Raw genomic sequence first — 19579 nt, 5'->3', positions numbered from 1 at the left:
AGCAGTGAATCCCCCCCCCCCCCGCAAACCCCCACAGCTCCACTGTTCCCAGGAAGCAAGAAGTAGGACAGAAACAAAAAAGAGGAGGGCAGCCGACTTTATGAGCCGCTCACGTAGTCAAGGGCGCCTTCTTGCAATATTTGAATAGGAATTACGGTTTTAAAGTTGTATGTTTTAATGCTTGAATGCTGGTGTTATTTTGTATTTGTTGCTGGAAGTCCCCCCTGAGGGCGGGGTACCAACAAACAAACAAGCAAACCAAAGGCACCCCCAAGGAAACAAGCACCCCTTCCTTCCATTCTCCAAAACTTCAGGAGGAGCCACTGGGGTTTTCAAGGAGTCCAGCAGGTGCTGGAGCACCCACCCACCCCCCGGCCAGGCGCTGCTAGAGCAGGAGTGGGAAGAAAAACAGAAAGTGTCTGGGCACGATAAGGAGCCTGCTTCTCCCGCACAGGGGTTGTTTATTCCAAGACACTCACACTTTTCAAAAACATCACCAGTCACTTGTTGAAGTCACGGTCTCTTATCTGATGTTTTTCCCATTTGGCTGTTATTCGGCTTTTACCCTGACTTAAAAAAAAAAAAAGCCATTTCGTTTCCCCCACGAGGAGTTTGCAAGCCTCAGCACAGTGATGCCCTGGTCAGAGAGGACTTCCTTTTGTCTGTCCCATTCATTTCATTTAGTGATCCCAAGTTCTCGTGGTATGAGAGATGGAAGACATTCCCCTGGAACTGCTTTTTTCACACCATGCATTATATCTGCCCTCTCAGCTGTTTGTTTTCTGAACTAAACAAAAAAACCACTTCAAAAACGCCGAACATTATATTACTGCTTTGTATGCAAGTTCATAGAATCATAGAGATGGAAGGAACCACCAGGGTCATCTAGTCCAACCCCCTGCACAATGCAGGAAATTCACAACTACCTCCCCCCACACACCCCCAGCGACCCCTACTCCATGCCCAGAAGTTGCCCCACCACCTGAACCATAAGACCATCGGAAGAGCCCTGACGGATCAGACCATCTAGTCCAGCATCCCGTCTCACACAGTGGCCAAGGGAGGCCTTCCCCTGATGTTGCCTCTTTGCACTGGGATTCAGAGATTGACTGCCTCTGAATGTGGAGGTTCCCTTTAGTCAGCATGGCTGGTGCCTACTGACAGACCTCTCCTCCGTGAATCTCTCTCTAATCCCCTTTTGAAGTCATCTATGCCGTGGCAGCAAATTCCACATTTTAATCACTTGTTGAGTAAAGAAGTATTTCCTTTATTCCATCCTGAATCTACTGCCCACCAGCTCGAGTTCTAGTATTTGGGGAGAGCGAGAAAAGGTTATCTGTGACCACTCTCTCTACCCCATGCATAATTTTATAAACCTCTATCGCCCCCCCCCCCCCTAGTTGTGTCCTAAGCTGGAAAGCTGCAAACTCTCAAGCCTTTCCTCATAGGGAAGGGTGTTCCACCTTCATCTTCTTGGTTACTTCTGTACATTTTCCAGATCTTTTTGAGATATGGTGACCAGAATTTCACCCAGCATTCCAAATAAGGCCGCACCATACAGCAGTACAGGGACATTATAATATCAGCTGCTTTATTTTCAATTCCTTTTGTCCATTTATTCCTACTCTTTGCTTCCGGTCATTTAACCAATTTTTAATCCACAAGAGAACCTGTCCTTTTATCCCACGACTGCTAAGTCTACTCAGGAGTCTTTGGTGGGGTACCTTGTCAAAAGCCTTTTGGAAATCCAAGCGTATAATGTTATTGGCTTTTTTCCCATGCATCACTTACCCCAGATTTTCCATGTGGCCGATCTGCGAGGCTTGGAATCGAATTCCCCAATTTTTGTCCGCACTCCTCCCCTGGCAACGTTGTTTTCTGTTTTCCCTTATCTGTTTTATCCTGTCCGCACTTACCCCTAAAGGGAGCGTTGCATCATTCGTGCCGTCGTGAATGATTGCACTGGACGCTTCCCCCTACTTTGTTTTTTTGCACATGTGCTCCAGTGGAGAACTTGGTACAAAATGGATGCCCCAACACCAAAGCACCGAAGCATAATCCACTATTAGGGACCCCCCCAAAACAACTAGATCCCCCCTGCATTTGTCTCTCCTTGGCAATCTTTCCGTGCATGTTAATGAATGCCTGGATTTCTCCCCCCCCCCCATTCTTTCAAAACCACTCTTTAACCCGGTTACTTTTGATGCCACAGAAAAGACAGGAGGTGGCTTCAAACATGGGGCTAAGAAGAGCAGGACCCCCCCTCCCTCCACCTTTTAAAATGTCATTTTGGAGGCTCAGATCAGCCATAGAATACTGGATTGATAGACCTGCTTGACACATCATTGAGGGTGCAGAGGAAGTTGGGAGTTAAAGATGAAGCGTTCATAAGAAGTTATTTAGAATGATAGAATCATAGAGTTGGAAGGGACCACCAGGGTCATCTAGTCCCACCCCCGCACAATGCAGGACATTAACAACTACCCACACACACACCCAGTGACCCCTACTTCATGTCCAGAAGATGAACAAGATGCCCTCCCTCTCATGATCTGCCTAAGGTCATAGAATCAGCATTGCTGACAGATGGCCATCTAGCCTCTGCTTAAAAGCCTCTAGGGAAGGAGCGCTTACCACCTCCCGAGGAAGCCTGTTCCACCAAGGAACTGCTGTAACTGGCAGGATGTTCTTCCTGATGTCTCTAGATGGACTCTTGATTTAATTTCAACCCATTGGTTCTGGTCCGACCTTCTGGGGCAACAGAAAACAACTCGGCACCCTCCTCTCCATGACATCCCTTCAAGTACTTGAAGATGGTTCTCATCTCCCCTCTCAGTCTTCTCCTCTTCAGGCTAAACACACCCAGCTCCTTCAACCTTTCCTCATAGGACTTGGATTTTATTGAGCCTGCGTCTTCCTCAAGACCAGCCAGAGTAGATGTTGCCACTCAGGTCTCCTTGATAGTTTCCCCTTCTAACACGTGGTGTGGATCACTTTGCATGAGGCATCTGGGTCTGGATTGTGGTCTTCGGGAATCAGGCTGTCTTCTAGACACGGGATCCTTGGGAGGGAGTTCAGTGAAGTCCCACAGAATCCCACGAATGGCCAGTCCATAAACATCTCAGGGTGCTCAGTTATCTATTCCTTTATTTAGAAAATATCTATGCTGCCCTCTCACGGTGGCTTACAAAGCAAAACATGATAAAACGGCATAACATTCTTTAACAGTTAACGAACTATTAAAAACCCAGGATTAAAAAAACCCAGTCAGAGCATAAAAAAAGCACACAAAATATTTAGCAGCCTAAAAATTAATCTCATAAAACAGTCCTGGTAATGTTTTGTCCTGGCACCTAAAAGAGGGTAGGGTAGGCACCAGGCGGGCCTCAAGAAGGAAGGTGTTCTACGGGTGAGGTGCCACCACTGAAAAAGCCCTGTTGCTGAATTGTGCCCCGAAACAGACCGGCAACCAGGGCAGATCTTTCCGCACTGGGGTGGCACAGGGCCTGGACGCTGCTCACCCCAGTAGCCCGGCTGCCACGTTTGGGAACAGCTGAAGTCTCTGGACAGTTTTCAGCGGCAGCACCACGCAACGGGCATTACGGTAATCGAGCCTGGATGTGATCACAGCATGGATTGCCGTGGCCAGAGCATGGTTTTTGAGCAATGGCCCCAGCTGCCGTGCTCAGCCACGGCTGAAGAAAGGTGCGATGTGCCACAGAGGAGGAAGAAGAAGAGAAAGAAGAGTTGGTTTTTATATGCCGACTTTTTCTACCCCTTAAGGAAGAATCAAACCAGCTTACAATCACCTTCCCCTCCCCACAACAGACACCCTGTGAGGTAGGTGGGGCTGAGAGAGCTCTAACAGAGCTGTGACTGGCCCAAGGTCACCCAGCTGGCTTCATGTGGGGAAACCAACCCAGTTCACCAGATTAGCCTCCACCGCTCATGTGGAGGAGTTGGGGAATCAAACCCGGTTCTCCAGATCAGAGTCCACCACTCCAAACCACCGCTCTTAACCACTACACCACGCTGGCTCCCCGAGGCCTGAGTCTCCCCCCGGAGCTCTGGATCCAGCCCCCCCCCAGCTATGAATCTGCTCCCCGAGGAAGGGGGCACCCCTCCTCTTCGATCCTCAAGCCGCTTTGCCAAGGAACAGCAAGCAGCCCCTCAGCCGTGTCCGGTCCTGATCCACCCTAGCCCCTTCTCCTGCCTCTCAGCAAGTCTGGTGTGGCTGGTGTGGGGAGGCAGTTGCCGGTGAGGAGATGAGCGCTGGGCCCTCTGGCCCCCCATGTCCTCCTTGTGGTGGGGCCAGCGCTTGGCACCACGCCCGCGTTCGCCATCTTGAGCAGCCCAATTGTTGCGGGAGTCTGAGCAGAAGGAGGCCTCCCGAGAATGGGCGAGGGGGCCACCAAGTTGCAGGACCCAGAGGGGGGGTCTCTCCCAGGGAAAAGTGGCAGCTCTGTCAGAAGGGGGCGGGCCGAGGGGCTCCAGGGACAGCGGGTAACGAGGAAGAGGCTGGTGGGGAAGCCGGTTGGGAGCGACCAGCTCCTGCACTCCCCGAGACCTGGTGGGAGGAGCTGGGCACTGGGCCGGTAGAAGACGTGGTCCCTGAAGTAGCAGGGAGGGCTGAGGTGCCCGAAGGGCGGGGAGTGGGGGTGCCCGGGTGCGTGGCTCGGATGCCCGGCTGTGCAGCTTCTTCCTTATGGCGCAGCAAGAAGTCACAAGGGCCAGCAGGGCTCATGGCGTAGAAGGCGTTGGCACTGCTGGGGATCAGCAGCTCTGGAGGTGCCAAGGAGAGAGGGGGGGAGGAAGGGAGAGCTGTGAGGGACCTCGAGGGCACCCTGGCTCCTCCTCCCCCTCCCGCCACTGATGCACCTGAAGGCCTCACCTTGGCCATCCCCTAGGCGCTGCAGGAGCTGATAGTCGTGCAGCAAGACCTCCTCCCCCAGGTTGTGCTTCCGCAGGGCACGCCGCACCACCGCAGCCGTCTTGTCCTGGCTCGTTATCTGTGGGGATAACCCTTGTGGGTCACAGCAGCTGATGCCAGGGAGTTGGGGGGGAGGGCACAGAGGAAACACTTTCAAGGGACAAAGGAAAGTAACTGACAAACCGGGGCCCCCCCGGCTAGCCCAATCTCAGAAGCTAAGTGGGGTCGGCCCTGGTTGCTACTTGGATGGGAGGCCACCAAGGAAGTCCAGGGTCGCTGTGCAGAGGCAGGCAATGGCAAACCCACCTCTGAACGTCTCTTGCCTTGAAAACCCTACCTGGCTGCTACTGGTTGGCTGTGACTTGACGGCACCCCGCTTTCCACCACCACCACCACTCCAGACTGCCAGGCCTATCAGCATCCTCCTCTCCCCCTCCAAATGGCAGCCCCGCCCACCTCACGCCCACCCAGTATCTTGGCATGCCCTTGAGCGTGGTCTGCACGGAGCCTGCCTCAGATTTCCCTACCCGTTCCTCTGAAAGGCCCACAGCCCCCCCCCCCCGGTCGTGCCAACTCACCACAATGCTCCGATAGAGGTTGCCGTGACCATTGTCCACACTGACACGGATGATGCGCGACTCAGTCCCACTTTGCTTAGAGGCGGGCGATGGTGGGGCAGGAGCCAGCAGAGGGGAGGGACTCAGCTGGGAGGCAGGCAGGTCCTGGATGGGGCGGCTCTCTCCACCCCCTTCCTGCGGGAAAAGAGCCCCAGCAGGGGCCACGAGAGGAGTATCTGGAACTCAAGACATTTAGCAGAGCTGCAATGAAAGCAGGGTGACCCCCCCCCCCCCGCCACATACACACATAGCCCTACTGAGCTTCTTCTGGAGCGGAACCAGGCAGCTCCATCAGTCTGCAGGTGGCAGCAATTCCTAGGGCGGATTTCTAAGAACATAGGAAGAGCCCTGCTGGATCAGACCCAGGAGCCCCACCAAGCCCAGCAGTCTGTTCACACAGGGGCCAACCAGGGGCCTCCAGGAAGCCCCCAAACAAGACGACTGCAGCAGCATTTGTCCTGCCTGTGTTCCACAGCACCTCATATATTCGACAGGTTCCTCTGATCCTGGAGAGAATAGGGATGCATCATGACTAGTATCCATTTGACTAGTAGCCTTGGATAGCCCTCTCCTCCATGAACATGTCCACTTCCCTCTTCAAGCTTTCCAAGTTGGCAGCTGTCACCACATTTTGGGGCAGGGAGTTCCACAATTTAACTAGGCGTTGTGTGAAGAAATACTTCCTTTTCTCTGTTTTGAATCTGTCACCCTCCAGCTTCAGCAGATGACCCCCCCCCCGCGTTCTGGTATTATGAGAGAGGGAGAAAAGCTTCTCCCTGTCCGCTCTCTTCATGCGACGCATAATTTTACAGACCTCTATCAGGTCTCCCCTTAACCACCTCCTTTTCAGGCTAAACAACCCTAAGTGTTTTAACCGCTCCTCATAAGGCCGTTGCTCTAGCCCCCCTGATCATTTTGGTTGCTCTTTTCTACGCCAAGAAGGCCCAAGATGACATGGGGAAGCCAGCCTCATTCCCAGGCCCTGCTCGCTTGGAGCCTTTGGTAGCTGACCTGCCCAGGGAAGGGCAGCAGCCTGGTGCAGCCTTCTTGGGGGAACGACTGGAGGCCCTTCTGCTTGGAACAGAGCCCTTCCTGGCTGCCCCTTCCACCTCCCCTGCCGCGGCTTGAAGTGCCGTCCACACCAGCCGACCGATTCTCGCAATGCCTGTTCAGATAACTCACAGTCCATCCCAGAATGGAAACACAAACCGCGTTAGGGGCAAAGCTTTCCCTGCCCTAGTATGGGTGGAGAGAATGATCAATAGTGGCCAATGACTTTATTGGGAAATGGGATTAATGCAGTCATTGGGAAAACATCTGGTGACCCTCTCGTGTCCTTGTGTCACTTGGTGGCATGGATGCTCCTTTCCCCAACACACTCCCCTGACCGGAGACGGGATCAGCCCACCCCACTGACCCGAGGGGCTCCTAGCAGCGTACCTTGCAAGGGGGGGCTCCCGGAGCAGGGCAGCAAGAGGGGCCGAGTCCTTCCCCAAGAGGAAGGCCACCGGAGGAGCCTGGGGGCGAGATTCCAGCTCTGTCGGGGCCGGGCGATGCGGTGGAGGCCTCTGAGCCCAGGAGAAGACTGCAGGAAATGATGGGAGCGCAGCAGTGGTTGAGATGTTGCGGGGGGGGGGGGGGACGACACAAGCTCTTTCATGCACCCAGGTTGCCACCTGGCCACACGCTCCCAGCCAAACCTACCTCATAAGTTGCTGTGAGGACGAAATGGAGGACAAGGAAATAACTTACGAGCTGAAGCGCTTGGTGAGGCTGCGGTGCAGCTTTGGGGAGTTGGGGCAGGAGCTGGCTGGCGGCTCGATCACGCGGGAGATCCGGTGGCTGCAGGGGAGAAGGAAGGCGCTTGGCAACCAGGCCTGCCCGCTGCTGCCCCCCACCCCCCAGTGGGCACCTCTGCCTCTTGCAAAGCGGGCAGGCCCTCCCTCTTCCCAGAGACCTGTCTGCCCTGCCCTCCAGCAGCCCTCCCTGCCCTCTGCCTGCTCCCATCCCTTACTAGGGTTGCCAACTTCCAGGTGGTGGCTGGAGATCTCCCGCTATTACAAGTGATCTCCAGGCGAGAGAGATCAGTTCCCCTGGAGAAAATGGCTGCTCTGGAAGGTGGACTCTATGGCATTATGCCCCACTGAAGCCCCTCCCCTCCCCAAACTCTGCCCTCCTCAGGCTCCACCTCCAAATTCATCAGGTATTTCCCAACCCGGAGCTGGCAACTCTCCTACCCTCAGGGAGGTTCCCCTCGCTAGCCCCCCCTACCCCCTCCACTGGCTCTGCAGCTGACTTTGTGAATCCACGTCTTGAATCTGGGGAGTGCATTACTCTGAGGCCCTCTCTGAACCCTTGAGGGATGGGGGGGAGGGAGGGACAGTCTCTGCCCAATCTGTTGGCCTCAATAAGCAGGCAGCATTTGGGAGGCATGTCGCTCCCCAGAGAGAACCATAGAATCACAGAGTTGGAAGGGGCCATAAAGGCCATCTAGTCCAACCCCCTGCTCAATGCAGGATCTGCCTAGAGCATCCCTAACAAGTGTTCGTCCAGCCTTTGCTTAAAGACTGCCAGTGAGGGGGGAGCTCACCACCTCCCTAGGGAGCTGATTCCACAGAGTCTCCAACTGAGCTCAACCTTCCACGTTTCTCCTAGATTTGCCTTCCGCCCAACTATGAACCTTCCCCTCTCCTGGCCTCCTTACCTCTGCTCCTCAGAAAGCTTCTGTTGCCCGTGAAAGGCCAGGTGAAAGGAGGGGTTCAGGCAAAAGGTGTATCCCCGACACGATTCCTGCAGCTGACGGATCACGGTCAGGGTCTCTGCTTCCTGGGGGACAGACAGAAGGGAGGGAGCGAGGGAGCAGAGCGCAAAGACCCTGGGCTCTGGTCAGGCCTTGGCTACCCAGATCCACACCCATCGGCCTGTGCCCGACTCAGGTTCCCCCCTCCAGCTCTTCTCCACCACTGTTACCTTCCGCCTCTTCTCAAAATTGATGAGACTGCCCTGAGGAATGGAGGAAAAGGACAGGTGAACAACGCAGCTGGGACCACCCCCCCCGCAGCCTCAGTATCTCAGAACCCAAAGGAGGGAGGCAGAACCTTCGCCACTCCCGGAAAAGGCAAGGTGGCTGGCAAACAGGGAGAGGGTGCGGTCTGAATCTCTGGCAGACCGCGCGGCGGTGGGGTCAACAGCGCTGACCATTTTGTGAGCGGGGGGGAGGGGGCTCAAGACAGGCTGGGGCCAGAGGTGCCAATGCTTCATGTCCCGATGTGGAGGGGAATTCTTGCACGCCTCTTGTCCCACCTCTCCGGGCAGCGGGGCTGCACAAGGCCTCCCGCAGTCAGAGGAAATGGCCCTGTGGCCAGACGGACCGGCAACCACCTCTGTAAAGCGCCGGCGCGGGTAAAGCGCTGTCCAGTCGCTTCCCGCTTCTGGTGGCGACAGCCTCTGCCTCAGCATCAAAGACTTTTCCGCACAGCCTGCTGCTGCCTCAGGCACCCCGATCCCTTGGCCAGATCTGTGCGGCCGTGATGAAATTAAAGCCAAGGGGACTCCGGGAATCTCCCGTATTCCGCAGAGCTCAGCATGGAAATGGATTTGCGAGGCTTGTCCAACAACTGCCTTGCGGGGAGACAGCGAGGGACAATTTGCGGTCTACCGGGGATACGCAATAGGATCAGGGGAGGCAGGGTCTGTTTCCACTCCCACTCTTCTTTCCCGGCATGCTCACCTCCACAAAGTCTGGATGCGCCGTGTCCAGCATAATCAGGTCAGTCAGGAAGGTGCCCAGGTAGGGCACCGTGGGAGCCTGCAAGAGACCACAACGGGCTTCGGCTCCCGCCAACTGCCCGTGCCCCCTCCCACCTGAACTCCAGCACACTGAACCAGAGATGCCCACGTGGGGGGGGGGGGAGAGAGGAGCCAGTCTTTGACCAAGAGCACCTCTGCAAAGGACTGCAAAAGAGAGGGAGGGATGCGGGCAAAAGCAGAGAGGGACAAGAGGAAAGAGAGGGACAAGTGGAAAAGTAGAGAGGGACGCCACCGCCCGGCATTCTCTGTCAAGACAAGAAAAGTGGCCGGTGGGTGCGTTATCAGCCTCAGTTAATCAAAAACCCTCAGAATAGTGGGAGAGAAGGACAGACAGGAAATGCGGCAAGACCAAAAGGGCTGATTCTACCTCCCTCCCACCTCCACTCTCAGCACAAAGCACCGGAGTAGGATGATGCCTACTCGCAGGAGCCCCATGCAAATTGGCTGGTGCCGAGACATGAAAGACACCTGCTGGGGGGGGGGGGCAGCAAAGGAAAGGGGCAGCCCACCTACTTGGGGGGCCTGCGCCCCTGCGTCCAGAAAAGGGCAGAGGGTCTCACCATTGGCCTGCTTTGAGGGCTGGGCTTCAGAGGAGTCCTGGCTGGCACCTGGGGGCTGCTGCATCCACCATTGGGGCCCAAACTCCCTCCGTCCTGCAGAAGAGACCCAGGAGGGTCAGCAGGGCAGGGGCCAGAGGACCGACCGAGCCACCTCCCTCTGGGTTGCCGCCTTCCGTCAGAAGAGGGATTCCGTCAGAAGAGCCCCGGGGCACAAAGACATCCAGCAGCTTCCTGTTTGGCCACCCCTCCTGCAGCACAACACCCACCCCCCAACTTGTGGATGCAGGTCCTGGATGGGGGGGGGCAACTCCGGCATGGGTGCTACAAGCAGCTCTGGCGGAGGGGACTGGTCTTGCGAAGGGAACAAATGGACATCATTTCGAAGGAGGTATGAAGCAACGAAGGAGAATCTCAAGTGTTCCAAAACACGATTCCTATGCAGACATTAAAGCAACATTTGCTGATAGAGGGGAGCAGAATTGCCCCACTGCCTGCGGCCAGAGGGCTGCAGTGTGCCCCGTGCACGTGTAAGACAAGGCTTTTTGCAACTTTCCAAAACTGTGCGGAGGGCCTAAGCCTGCAGCCCTGTTCAGGTGCAGCTCTGCCGGTTTCATCCAGGTACAGAATCCTGGTTTATGGGCAGGGAACGAGCTGTGATTCGACCGGCTGCCTCCACGGGGACCCTCTCTCGGTGGACTGAGCGGGCTTCAGACTTGGAATTCTTCATTGGGCTCTGCACGCTAAGGGGGAAGGAGGGCAGCACATGCCCCACCCGCCCCCACACCAGCAAGCTTCTGCGCGTCATATGCCACCCTTCTTCAATGCTCCTGCTCAGGACCTCCCCTCTGAACACATGAACACATGAAGCTGCCTTCTACTGAATCAGACCCTTGGTCCATCAAAGTCAGTATTGTCTACTCAGACCGGCAGCGGCTCTCCAGGGTCTCAGGCAGAGGTCTATCCACATCACCTACTTGCCTAGTCCCTTTAACTGGAGATTGAACCTGGGACGCTCTGCATGCCAAGCAGATGCTCTACAAACTGACCCATGCCCCCCCAAACACCCATGAAGCTGTGTTATATTGAATCAGACCATCTATCCATCCAGGTCAGTCTTGTCTACTCAGACAGGCAGTGTCTCTCCTGGGTCTTAGGCAGAAGTCTATTCACATCACCTACTTGCATAGTCCCTTTAACTGGAGATGCCGGGGATTGCACCTGGGACCTTCTGCATGCCAAGCAGAGGCTCTACCACTGAGCCACAGCTCATCCCCGATGCCTGCCCCATAACCCCCCCTCCAGTCATGCTCTGCCTCTCAGACACCCCCTCCCCACAGCACAGTGCTTGGAGCCCCCTCTCCCCTGACCCACACAGCTGGGCTACCTGCAGAAGGATTTCTCGGCAGTTCAGGTGGTTGTTGTCTTCAGAGAAGATCTGGGAGAGCTTCTGGAAGGCACTCCGTGTGTTCCTGGGGATGGGGGAGGGGGTAAGTGGGCCTTTGTGAGTGGAACGGCCTGACCCACAGCCAGCCCAATCCCCACCCCCAGGAAGCCCCAGCTTCGGCTGGCAGAAGCTTGCTGGGGTCTTGAATGGAAATCCCCTCTGGCCCTGCTTTGGGACAAGCCCTAAAGCCGACCCTCCCCACAAGCTCGGCAGAGCTAGAGGAGGGCCGGCATTCCCCAGCCCCTCGCCCGGCCTCTGCCCACCCTCTCCTCCACGGGCCTCCCCAAGGCTCACCTGTTGACCGCAGCCCAGGTGCGCTTGAGGCGAAATATGGGGTTGGACTGCAGAGCGGAGAGGATGGCGTACAGCGAGGAGAAGTTCCGCAGGTCCCGGCAGCGCTGCCCAGTGGTGGGAGGGAAGGGCAAAGAATTCAGTAAGGAAGGCGTGACCCCCAGGGAGGCTTAAAGTGGTTCCTGGGATATGTTCAAGATTAAATGGCAAAAAAAGTATTCGAAGTGCCACGGCAAACTTGAACACATGAAGCTGCCTTGTACTGAATCAGATCCTTGGTCCATCACAGTCAGTATTGCCTACTCAGACCGGCAGTGGCTCCCCAGGGTCTCAGGCTGAGGTCTTTCACATCACCTACCTGCCTGGCCCCTTTAACTGGAGATGCTGCCGGGGACTGACCCTGAGACCTTCTGCCTGCCAAGCAGATGCTCTACCACTCAGCCATAGCCCCTTCCTAAAGGAAGCCTTAAATGAGATCCTTGGTTGATCGAGGTCAATACTGCCTACTTAGACTGGAAGTGAGCACATGAAGCCGCCTTATACTGAATCAGACCCTCGGTCCCTCAAAGTTAGTATTGTCTGCTCTACAGACCGGCAGCGGCTCTCCAGGGTCTCAGGCAGAGAGGACTTTCACATCACCTACTTGCCTGGTCCCTTTAACTGGAGATGCCACTGGGGATTGAACCTGGGACCTTCTGCATGCCAAGCAGAGACTCTGCCACTGAGCCACAGCCTCTCTCCAACTTTGATCCATGTGATTGGTATATTAATTAATTACACCAATTTTAATGGATGGCTCAGAGTGAAGGGAAGGCTTGTTCAATTCATAATTCTGATGCATCATTATAACACTAAACAAAACCTAAAATTATGACCTTAATAGCTGGAGACACCTATGACAAAGTGTTGGAATATTTTTTTTATTTATTCAAGTAATTTAAGCTGACTTGAATAATTAAGCTGAATACCTGCTCTGGAGAAATGCCCTCCACCTAAGAATTCCGCCCAAAGTTTCATTCATTGGGTCTGCACTCTGTCTATGCGCAGGAACCCAGCTGAAAACTAGTACCTGGCAGAAAGGGGGGTTGAGGGAAGGAGCCCTCGAGCTCCGAGTCCAGAGGACTCAGCCTCTTGATTATCTCATGAATCCACCCCCTTTGCTCTGAACTGAGGTTGGATCTTATAAAATCAATTCAATCCTGAAACGATGCACCTTCTGTGCTCAGAGTATTTTAGTTTTGGTTTTAATTGTTTTTATGATGTGTTTTTATACTGCTTGTTTTAACGGTTAGTTGCCTCGTTGGCCCAGAAGGGGCAGAAAGGCACGATACAAATTTTGCAAATGAAGAGTCATCAGAACAGCTTTTGGAAACATATATATTTGTACAATCATAAATTTAATTTTTGCGTACTTTCTCAAAAGCGCAACACACGCTTTAAAAAATGAAAATAAATGTCAGAAGAAGAGAATGCAGAAAAAGAATCCCCGAAGACCCTCCCGCCATCTCCTGCCCACCCAACCCAAATGGGTGAAATCTTCTCCTCCTCCTCCCTTGGCCTCGTTCCATCCACCTGGCCTGTGTGCCCACCTTCCCAGCCCTCGCTCCCCCACGGCCCACCCTCACCTGGGCAATGTCGATCCATTTCTCCAGCAAGTGGGCGCGCTGGGGGGTGCGCAAGGTCACATCTTCCAGCACGGAGGTGACCACACAGCTGGCCACGGCGTTGAACTGGGCCACGGTGGCCCGGACACTGGGCGCCACGTGCCGCATCTCCTTCTTGCCTCGCTGCGACCACACGCAGCCCAGGCAATGGAAGGGGCGCACCGCCCGGAAGAGCTTCTGGGGAGGGAGGAAGAGCAAGACGGCCGCTCAAAGCAGGCCTTGCAGGGGTGGGGGCCAGGACCTCCCGCAAGACCCGCAAAGAACTGTGCTGCGAGGCATGGCACTGCTTGCATTTTCTTTTCTTTCCTCCGGTAAATCCCTCCTAGAAGCATGTCTGCAGGAGTCTCGGCTTCTGTCTCCTGCACCTGCTCCCTATAAGCCATTCAGTTTCATCTCCCAGGGAGAAAAAAAACATTACCCCCCCGCCAGGACTCTCACAAGCCACTTCATGAAGCAGACTTTATACCAGCCTCCCCTCAAAGTTGTTCTTGGTCCTCTCCACTCCGCCCCCCGCCCAGCCGGCTTCTCTGCAGCTTACTCACGGAGTCCATCAGGGTCAGCTGCTCAGCCGCTTCCTCCACCGCGAAGGACAGCAGAGCTGGTAACTCCTCGTCGGCTCCTCCTGGCCCAGCTGCCGCCATCAAGTCCTGGGGCAGCCCCACGTTAAGGATCTCTCCACCTGGGGGGTGGTGAGACAAGACCACTCCGGGTCAAGGTGTATGCAGGCTACAGGAAGACTCCCTGCTTGGGCTAAGAAGTGCTTCCCACATTATAGTATACAATAGAATCATAGAGTTGGAAGGGACCACCAGGGTCATCTAGTCCAACTCCCTGCACAATGCAGGAAATTCACAACTACCTCCCCCCTCCACACCCCTAGTGACCAGAAGATGGCCAAGATGCCCTCCCTCTCATCATCTGCCTAAGGTCATAGAATCAGCATTGCTGACAGGTGGCCATCTAGCCTCTGCTTCAAAACCTCCTGGGAAGGAGAGCCCACCACCTCCCGAGGAAGCCTGTCCCACTGAGGAACTGCTCTAACTGTCAGAAAGTTCTTCCTGATGTCTAGACGGAAACTCTTTTGAGTTCCATTTGCCCTCCCGGAGGTCTCTGTCGTCTGATTTAACTGCTTTTCAGTAATCTCCCTTGAGTCTCAGTGAGAAAGGTGGGCTATAACTGAAGTTAACAACAACCACCTTTTGCTGCACCTAAACCAGCCACACGTCACAATAGCAGAGATGCGCCCCAAGACCTGTTGCCCTGTTAGGCCAGAGAGGCGGAACCCGGCTGGGTAGCCGGAGGCTGCTTGAGTACCAAAAATCTCAGCCTTTGGTTGGAACGAGGCAGCCTCTGAGCTCCCTGCCCACAACGCCCAGCTCAACAGCCTGCTGGCGTGGCCCTTGTCCTGCTCCGTGTCTCTCCTTGCCCAAGGCAGGAGAGGAAACGGCTCTAGGCAGGGGTGACCCTGGAGATGTCCTACTCTCTGCCTCGGCGACGTCTCCTCCTCCTCCTCCACAGGCCCCCGCCTGCTGCTGCTCCTCTTCCTCCTTCCTGTGGGCTTGGAGGAGGCTCTCTGCCACGGCACACGCTGGGGAACCCTGGGCACGTTGGCGCAAGAAGTGCAAGGCTCTGCGCAGACTGGGGTGCTCGGGGGGCTCCCAGAAATCCTCGGGGTGATCCTGCATCCAGACCTGCAGCACATGCAGCACTGCCCTGCAGCTGGAAGGGAAAACATCGTCCGAGAGGGGCAGGGGCAGCTCTGACTGCCCCTCCGGTCTTGGCCCACCCCTGGCCTGGCACCTCCCGTCGTCCTCCCCAGGGCCTGTGCTTCTCCTCCCTGACAAAACTGCTCTGCCCATCCAGGACCTTGATTTCCCTGGCTGCTCCTGCACTAGTCCCCTCCCCCGAGTCCTCCCCCTTGCCCCCCCATAGCAAGACTTCCTGACTGCAAACAGTAAGCAGAGAATCTGGCTGGGGGCCTCTTCTCCAGTGTCCCCTTGCCCGCGAGAGGGCTCGGGAACATTCTCTGGACCCTGGACACAGCTCTCCTGATGGCAAAGAGAGGGGGTTCAGAGGGTGCCCCCCGATACCCTCTCCTTAAGCCCCTGGAGGCCTTCCCCGGGAATGCCCCTTCTCATGTGCCCCTTGCCCAAGGCCTTACTTGTCTGGCCCCAGCGGCAGCAGCAGCTCCAGCACTTGCTCCAGAGTGGCAAAGGCCTGATAGGTGGCCAGGAAGCTTGGCACGTAGCCCGGGTCTCCCTCCGCCCCGCAGGCCAGCAGCCACCTCACCAAGGCCGGGAGTGTCGCAGCCCGCAGCACCCGTCTCTTGCAGGTGTGGTAGTGCATGAAGGGGCATCCCGGCAGGTTGGGGCCCACCTGGCAGGAGAAGGAGGGAGGGTGGATGATCATGGCACTGCTGACAGATGGCCATCTAACCTCTTCTTAAAAACCTCCAGGGAAGGAGAGCTTACCACCTCCCGAGGAAGCCTCGTTCCTCTGAGGAACCCCTCTGACTGTTAGAAAGTTCTTTCTAATGTCTAGATGGAAACTCTTTTGATTTAATTTCAACCCGTTGGTTCTGATCCGGCCTTCTGGGGCAACAGAAAACAACTCGGCCCCCTCCTCTATATAGACAGCCCTTCGAGTACTTGAAAATGGGTTCTCATCTCCCCTCTCAGTCTTCTCCTCTTCAGGCTAAATAAAACCCAGCTCCTTCAACCTTCCCTCATAGGACTTGGTCTCCAGACCCCTCAACCATCTTTGTTGCCCTCCTCTGGACACCTTCCGGCTTGTCTACATCCTTCTTAAACTGCGGTGCCCAAAACTGAACACAGTACTCTAGGTGAGGTCTAACCAGAGCAGAGTAAAGCGACACCATCACTTTGAGTGATCTGGACACTATGCCTCTCTTGATGCAGCCCAAGATCGCATCCCTCGCTCTCTCTATAAAACTCGAGGCCTGGGGGCTTCGGCCTCCCCTCCCTCATTTGCATTTATTGTCAAGGATGTCCACAGGACTCAGGAGCTTTGAAACAGAATAGAGTTCTCGAAACAAAATACAAAATTTAAAATGGAATAATAACGAAGACCGCAGAGCGAAGCAACTTTTAACGAAGAAGGTCATTTGCAAAACAAGATGATTACAAGGAGCTCAAGCAGATTAAAATAAAGGGGAGAAAATTAAATCACAAAATCGCAATCACCCTGTACTTGAGTAAATATTTCGAAATCTCAGGGCTGCAGAAATGTATTTGGCAGCTGCCAGCGTAGGAGCTCCTGCCACTGCCAGAAAGTTAAGGAGATGGTAATCTCTGAGGGCAACTTGGGAAAGGCAAGAGGGAAGGAGGGCGGGTGGGGGGGGAGAGGCCCTCAAGCGACAGGAATGAAGGAGTTTGACAGCTTCAAGGTCTACCTTTGTGAGCTGCCCTGAGCCCAGGGACTCAGGCGGAGGGTGGGACATAGATGTAAACAATAAGTAAGTATATAAGAATCCAGACAACCCAGGGACAAAATCTCTTGACTGCGCAGAAAGTTTGAAAATCTCCCCCAAAGTTCTGCTTGTCGGCCAAGCAGGCAATCTCGCCAGGGAGAAGCAAGGACGTTAAAGCCGGCACCTTAAGGAAGTAGAAACAGGGCTCGCAGGCCAAGGGCAGGGAAGGTCAGCCAGCGAGCCAAGGTCACAGAATCAGCCTTGCTGACAGATGGCCATCCAGCCTCTGCTTAAAAACCTCCAGGGAAGGAGAGCCCACCACCTCCCGAGGAAGCCTGTTCCACTGAGGAACCGCTCTATAACTGTGAGAAAGTTCTTCCTATGGTCTAGATGGAAACTCTTTTGAGTTCCATTCCCCCTCCTGGAGGTCTCAAGGCGGTGGGCATCAGAGAGGCGGTCTGCCCAGCCGTGCCACTCTCTGCTGCTGCTGCCGGGGGGGGGGGGGGGCAGAGGAGCCCAGCCGCCCAACCAAGGGCCAGGTGAGCGGCATTCCAGTAAAGTAGGGAGAGGAGTGGAAAGAGGCGCATTTGACTTACACTGGACGGGAGCAGAGCAGGCCGGGGCAGGCCGTGACTTTGAAGGGGAGAGGACAAATCACGAGGTAGCCCCTCCCCCACTTGATCCTCACAACAACCCTCTGAGGCGGGACAGGCCGAGAGGGAGTGACTGGCCCGAGTTCAGCCCGCCAGCTTCCAGGGCAGAGCGGAGGTTTGAGCTCGGGGCTGCCAGATCCAACCCGGACAGGCGAATCTCACGGCAGAGGGACTCTCCGAACCTCACCTGGGTTTCAGGGCTGAGCATTCACGGCCTGGCCCTTCAGCGGGGCTTGCGTGAGGTTGGTGAAAAGCACGTTCTTCACATGGACCTCACAGGTTTCATGGGGTAGTTTTGGACGTTCATCTTGTAAAAAACCCTTCTCTTCCCCCCCCTACCCAGAGTGAGCCCCCCAAAGGGGGAAAGAGAGCCCTCTGCCCTCCAATTACACACCTGGTGAGAGGATCCGCCGGCCTGGGGCTCTGCTTTCACGCGCTGAAGGACGATGGTGTAGACAGCCCCGTCTTCGGCCTCCTCCCCCCACTGCTGCAGGGGCGTCTGGGGAGAAGCAGAGAAGCCCCCCGTCAGAAGTGAGGTGGAGGTCCCTGGAAGAGCAGGTCTCCCTCCGCCCCCCTTGCCCAGCTCTGCCCATCTCCCCTGCATGCCCACAGCCCCACAGCACACTCAGGTGTGGGGTCAGGTGCCCGCCCAAAGTGGCAGGGCTTCCGTAGCCATCCATCCCTGCCCACCCAGGATGCCCCACTTGTCATGCTGAACCAAAAGAAGGGGGGGGGTTCTCCTTCAGGGTCCCTTTGCCCTGATGGGGGTCTTGGAGGAGGGGGGCATCTCTTCATGTGGGGGATTTCTGGAAGGAGGCGCTCCTGCACCTCCAGGGTGCCCAGAGCCAATCTTGGGCAGTGCCAGGCACCTCTGTGGCACGGAAGAGGAGGAGCACCTTGCTGGGGGTCTCCCCACTTACGCAGTGGGTCCCCCCCCAGGGCAGCCCCCCTCTCCCAGGTGAGCTCCTCGCTGGACGGGGCCTGACGGGTGGGTTCTCCCCCAGTAGGGCTGCCAACCTCCAGGTACTAGCAGGAGACCTCCCGCTATTACAACCGGTCTCCAGCCGAGAAGAGGTCCGTTCCCCTGGAGAAAAGGGCTGCTTGGGCCATCGGACTCTATGACATTGAAGTCCCTCCCCTCCCCAAACCCCGCCCTCTTCAGGCTCCGCTTCCCAAATCTCCCGGTATTTTCCAATCTGGAGCTGGCCCCCCCTTTCCTCCGGGTCTGCTCCGCTGCTTTGGGGGGGCGCGCGGGGGGGGGGGCGCGCGGGGGAGGGCGCCGCCTGCTTTGTTTCTGCTCTGGCCCCGGGGGAGGAGGGGGGTGTGTGGGCGCGAGGCGGCGGCGGCGGTGCGGGGCGCGGCGACCTTCGGCGACCTTCCCTGCCCAGCGGAGCCGTCGGACCGGTCGGGGCAGACCCGGGCGAAGGGGGGGGGGGCGAGGCCAGCCCCGCCCGCAGCCCACCGCAGAAGGACAGGCGCCCCCCCCCCACCCCGCCGCCGCCTCGGAGGCTTCCCCGCCGGGTCGCTCTCGGCCCCCGACGGCACCCACACACACCCCTCGCCCCCAGCCCGGCAGAGCCGAGCCAGCCCGGCGCCCCGGAGCCGTCGGAGCCACCTGTCCCCTGGGCCGTGGGGCGGCCCCGCCACGGGCTTCTGCCCTCCCTGGGGAAGGGCGTCGGGGAGGGGCGGGGGGCTTGGCTGCCCCCCTCCCCGCTCTGCCCGGAGCCTCCCTCCCTCCCTCCCTCCGCCCGCCCGCCCGCCGCTCTCGGCCGGGGGGCGCCCCTCGCCCGCTCGCTCGCCCTGGCCCCGCAGGGGGGGGGGCTCCCTCGCCCGTCGGGCCCCCTCGCCCCCCGCCCGCCCGCCCGCCCGCCCCGGTACCATCGCCAGCTCCGCCTTGCCCATCGCGCTGCCGCTCTGCGCCCGGGCGCCGCTCCGGCTGCTGCTGCCCGGCGGGGCCCCGGGGCGGCGGGGCGGGGCGGGGCGTGCGGGGCGGAGCGGGGCGGGGGAGTGGGTCCAGAAAGAGCCCCCGCCCCCCCGGGGGGCCATCAGCCCCCAGGGCTTGCGAAGGGGAGGCGGGGGCCAGCGGAGCCCTCGGACCGTATTCGTGGGCAGCCCGCCTCTGCCTGTTGCTCTGCCTTCGTCCTGCGAACCTCCACCTTCAGAGGCAGTCAACCGCTGCG

General features: G+C 57.0%; 1 protein-coding gene across 1 annotated transcript; it reads right to left on the bottom strand.

The window, feature by feature from the left end:
- Positions 1-4170: 4170 nt before the first annotated feature.
- Positions 4171-19301, bottom strand: RGL3 (ral guanine nucleotide dissociation stimulator like 3). The gene is given in 19 exon segments (XM_056850680.1): positions 4171-4386; positions 4568-4782; positions 4892-5009; positions 5509-5652; positions 6988-7132; positions 7300-7389; positions 8252-8373; positions 8518-8550; positions 9278-9355; positions 9918-10010; positions 11302-11386; positions 11656-11759; positions 13278-13493; positions 13859-13989; positions 14317-14374; positions 14843-15035; positions 15478-15692; positions 17794-17898; positions 19278-19301. Coding segments are annotated over 19 exon segments (2385 nt in total).
- Positions 19302-19579: the final 278 nt, after the last annotated feature.

The sequence above is a fragment of the Euleptes europaea genome, chromosome 1, assembly GCF_029931775.1.
Source record: "Euleptes europaea isolate rEulEur1 chromosome 1, rEulEur1.hap1, whole genome shotgun sequence".
Lineage (NCBI taxonomy): Eukaryota > Metazoa > Chordata > Lepidosauria > Squamata > Sphaerodactylidae > Euleptes > Euleptes europaea.
This window is presented reverse-complemented; position numbering and strand designations above follow the sequence as displayed.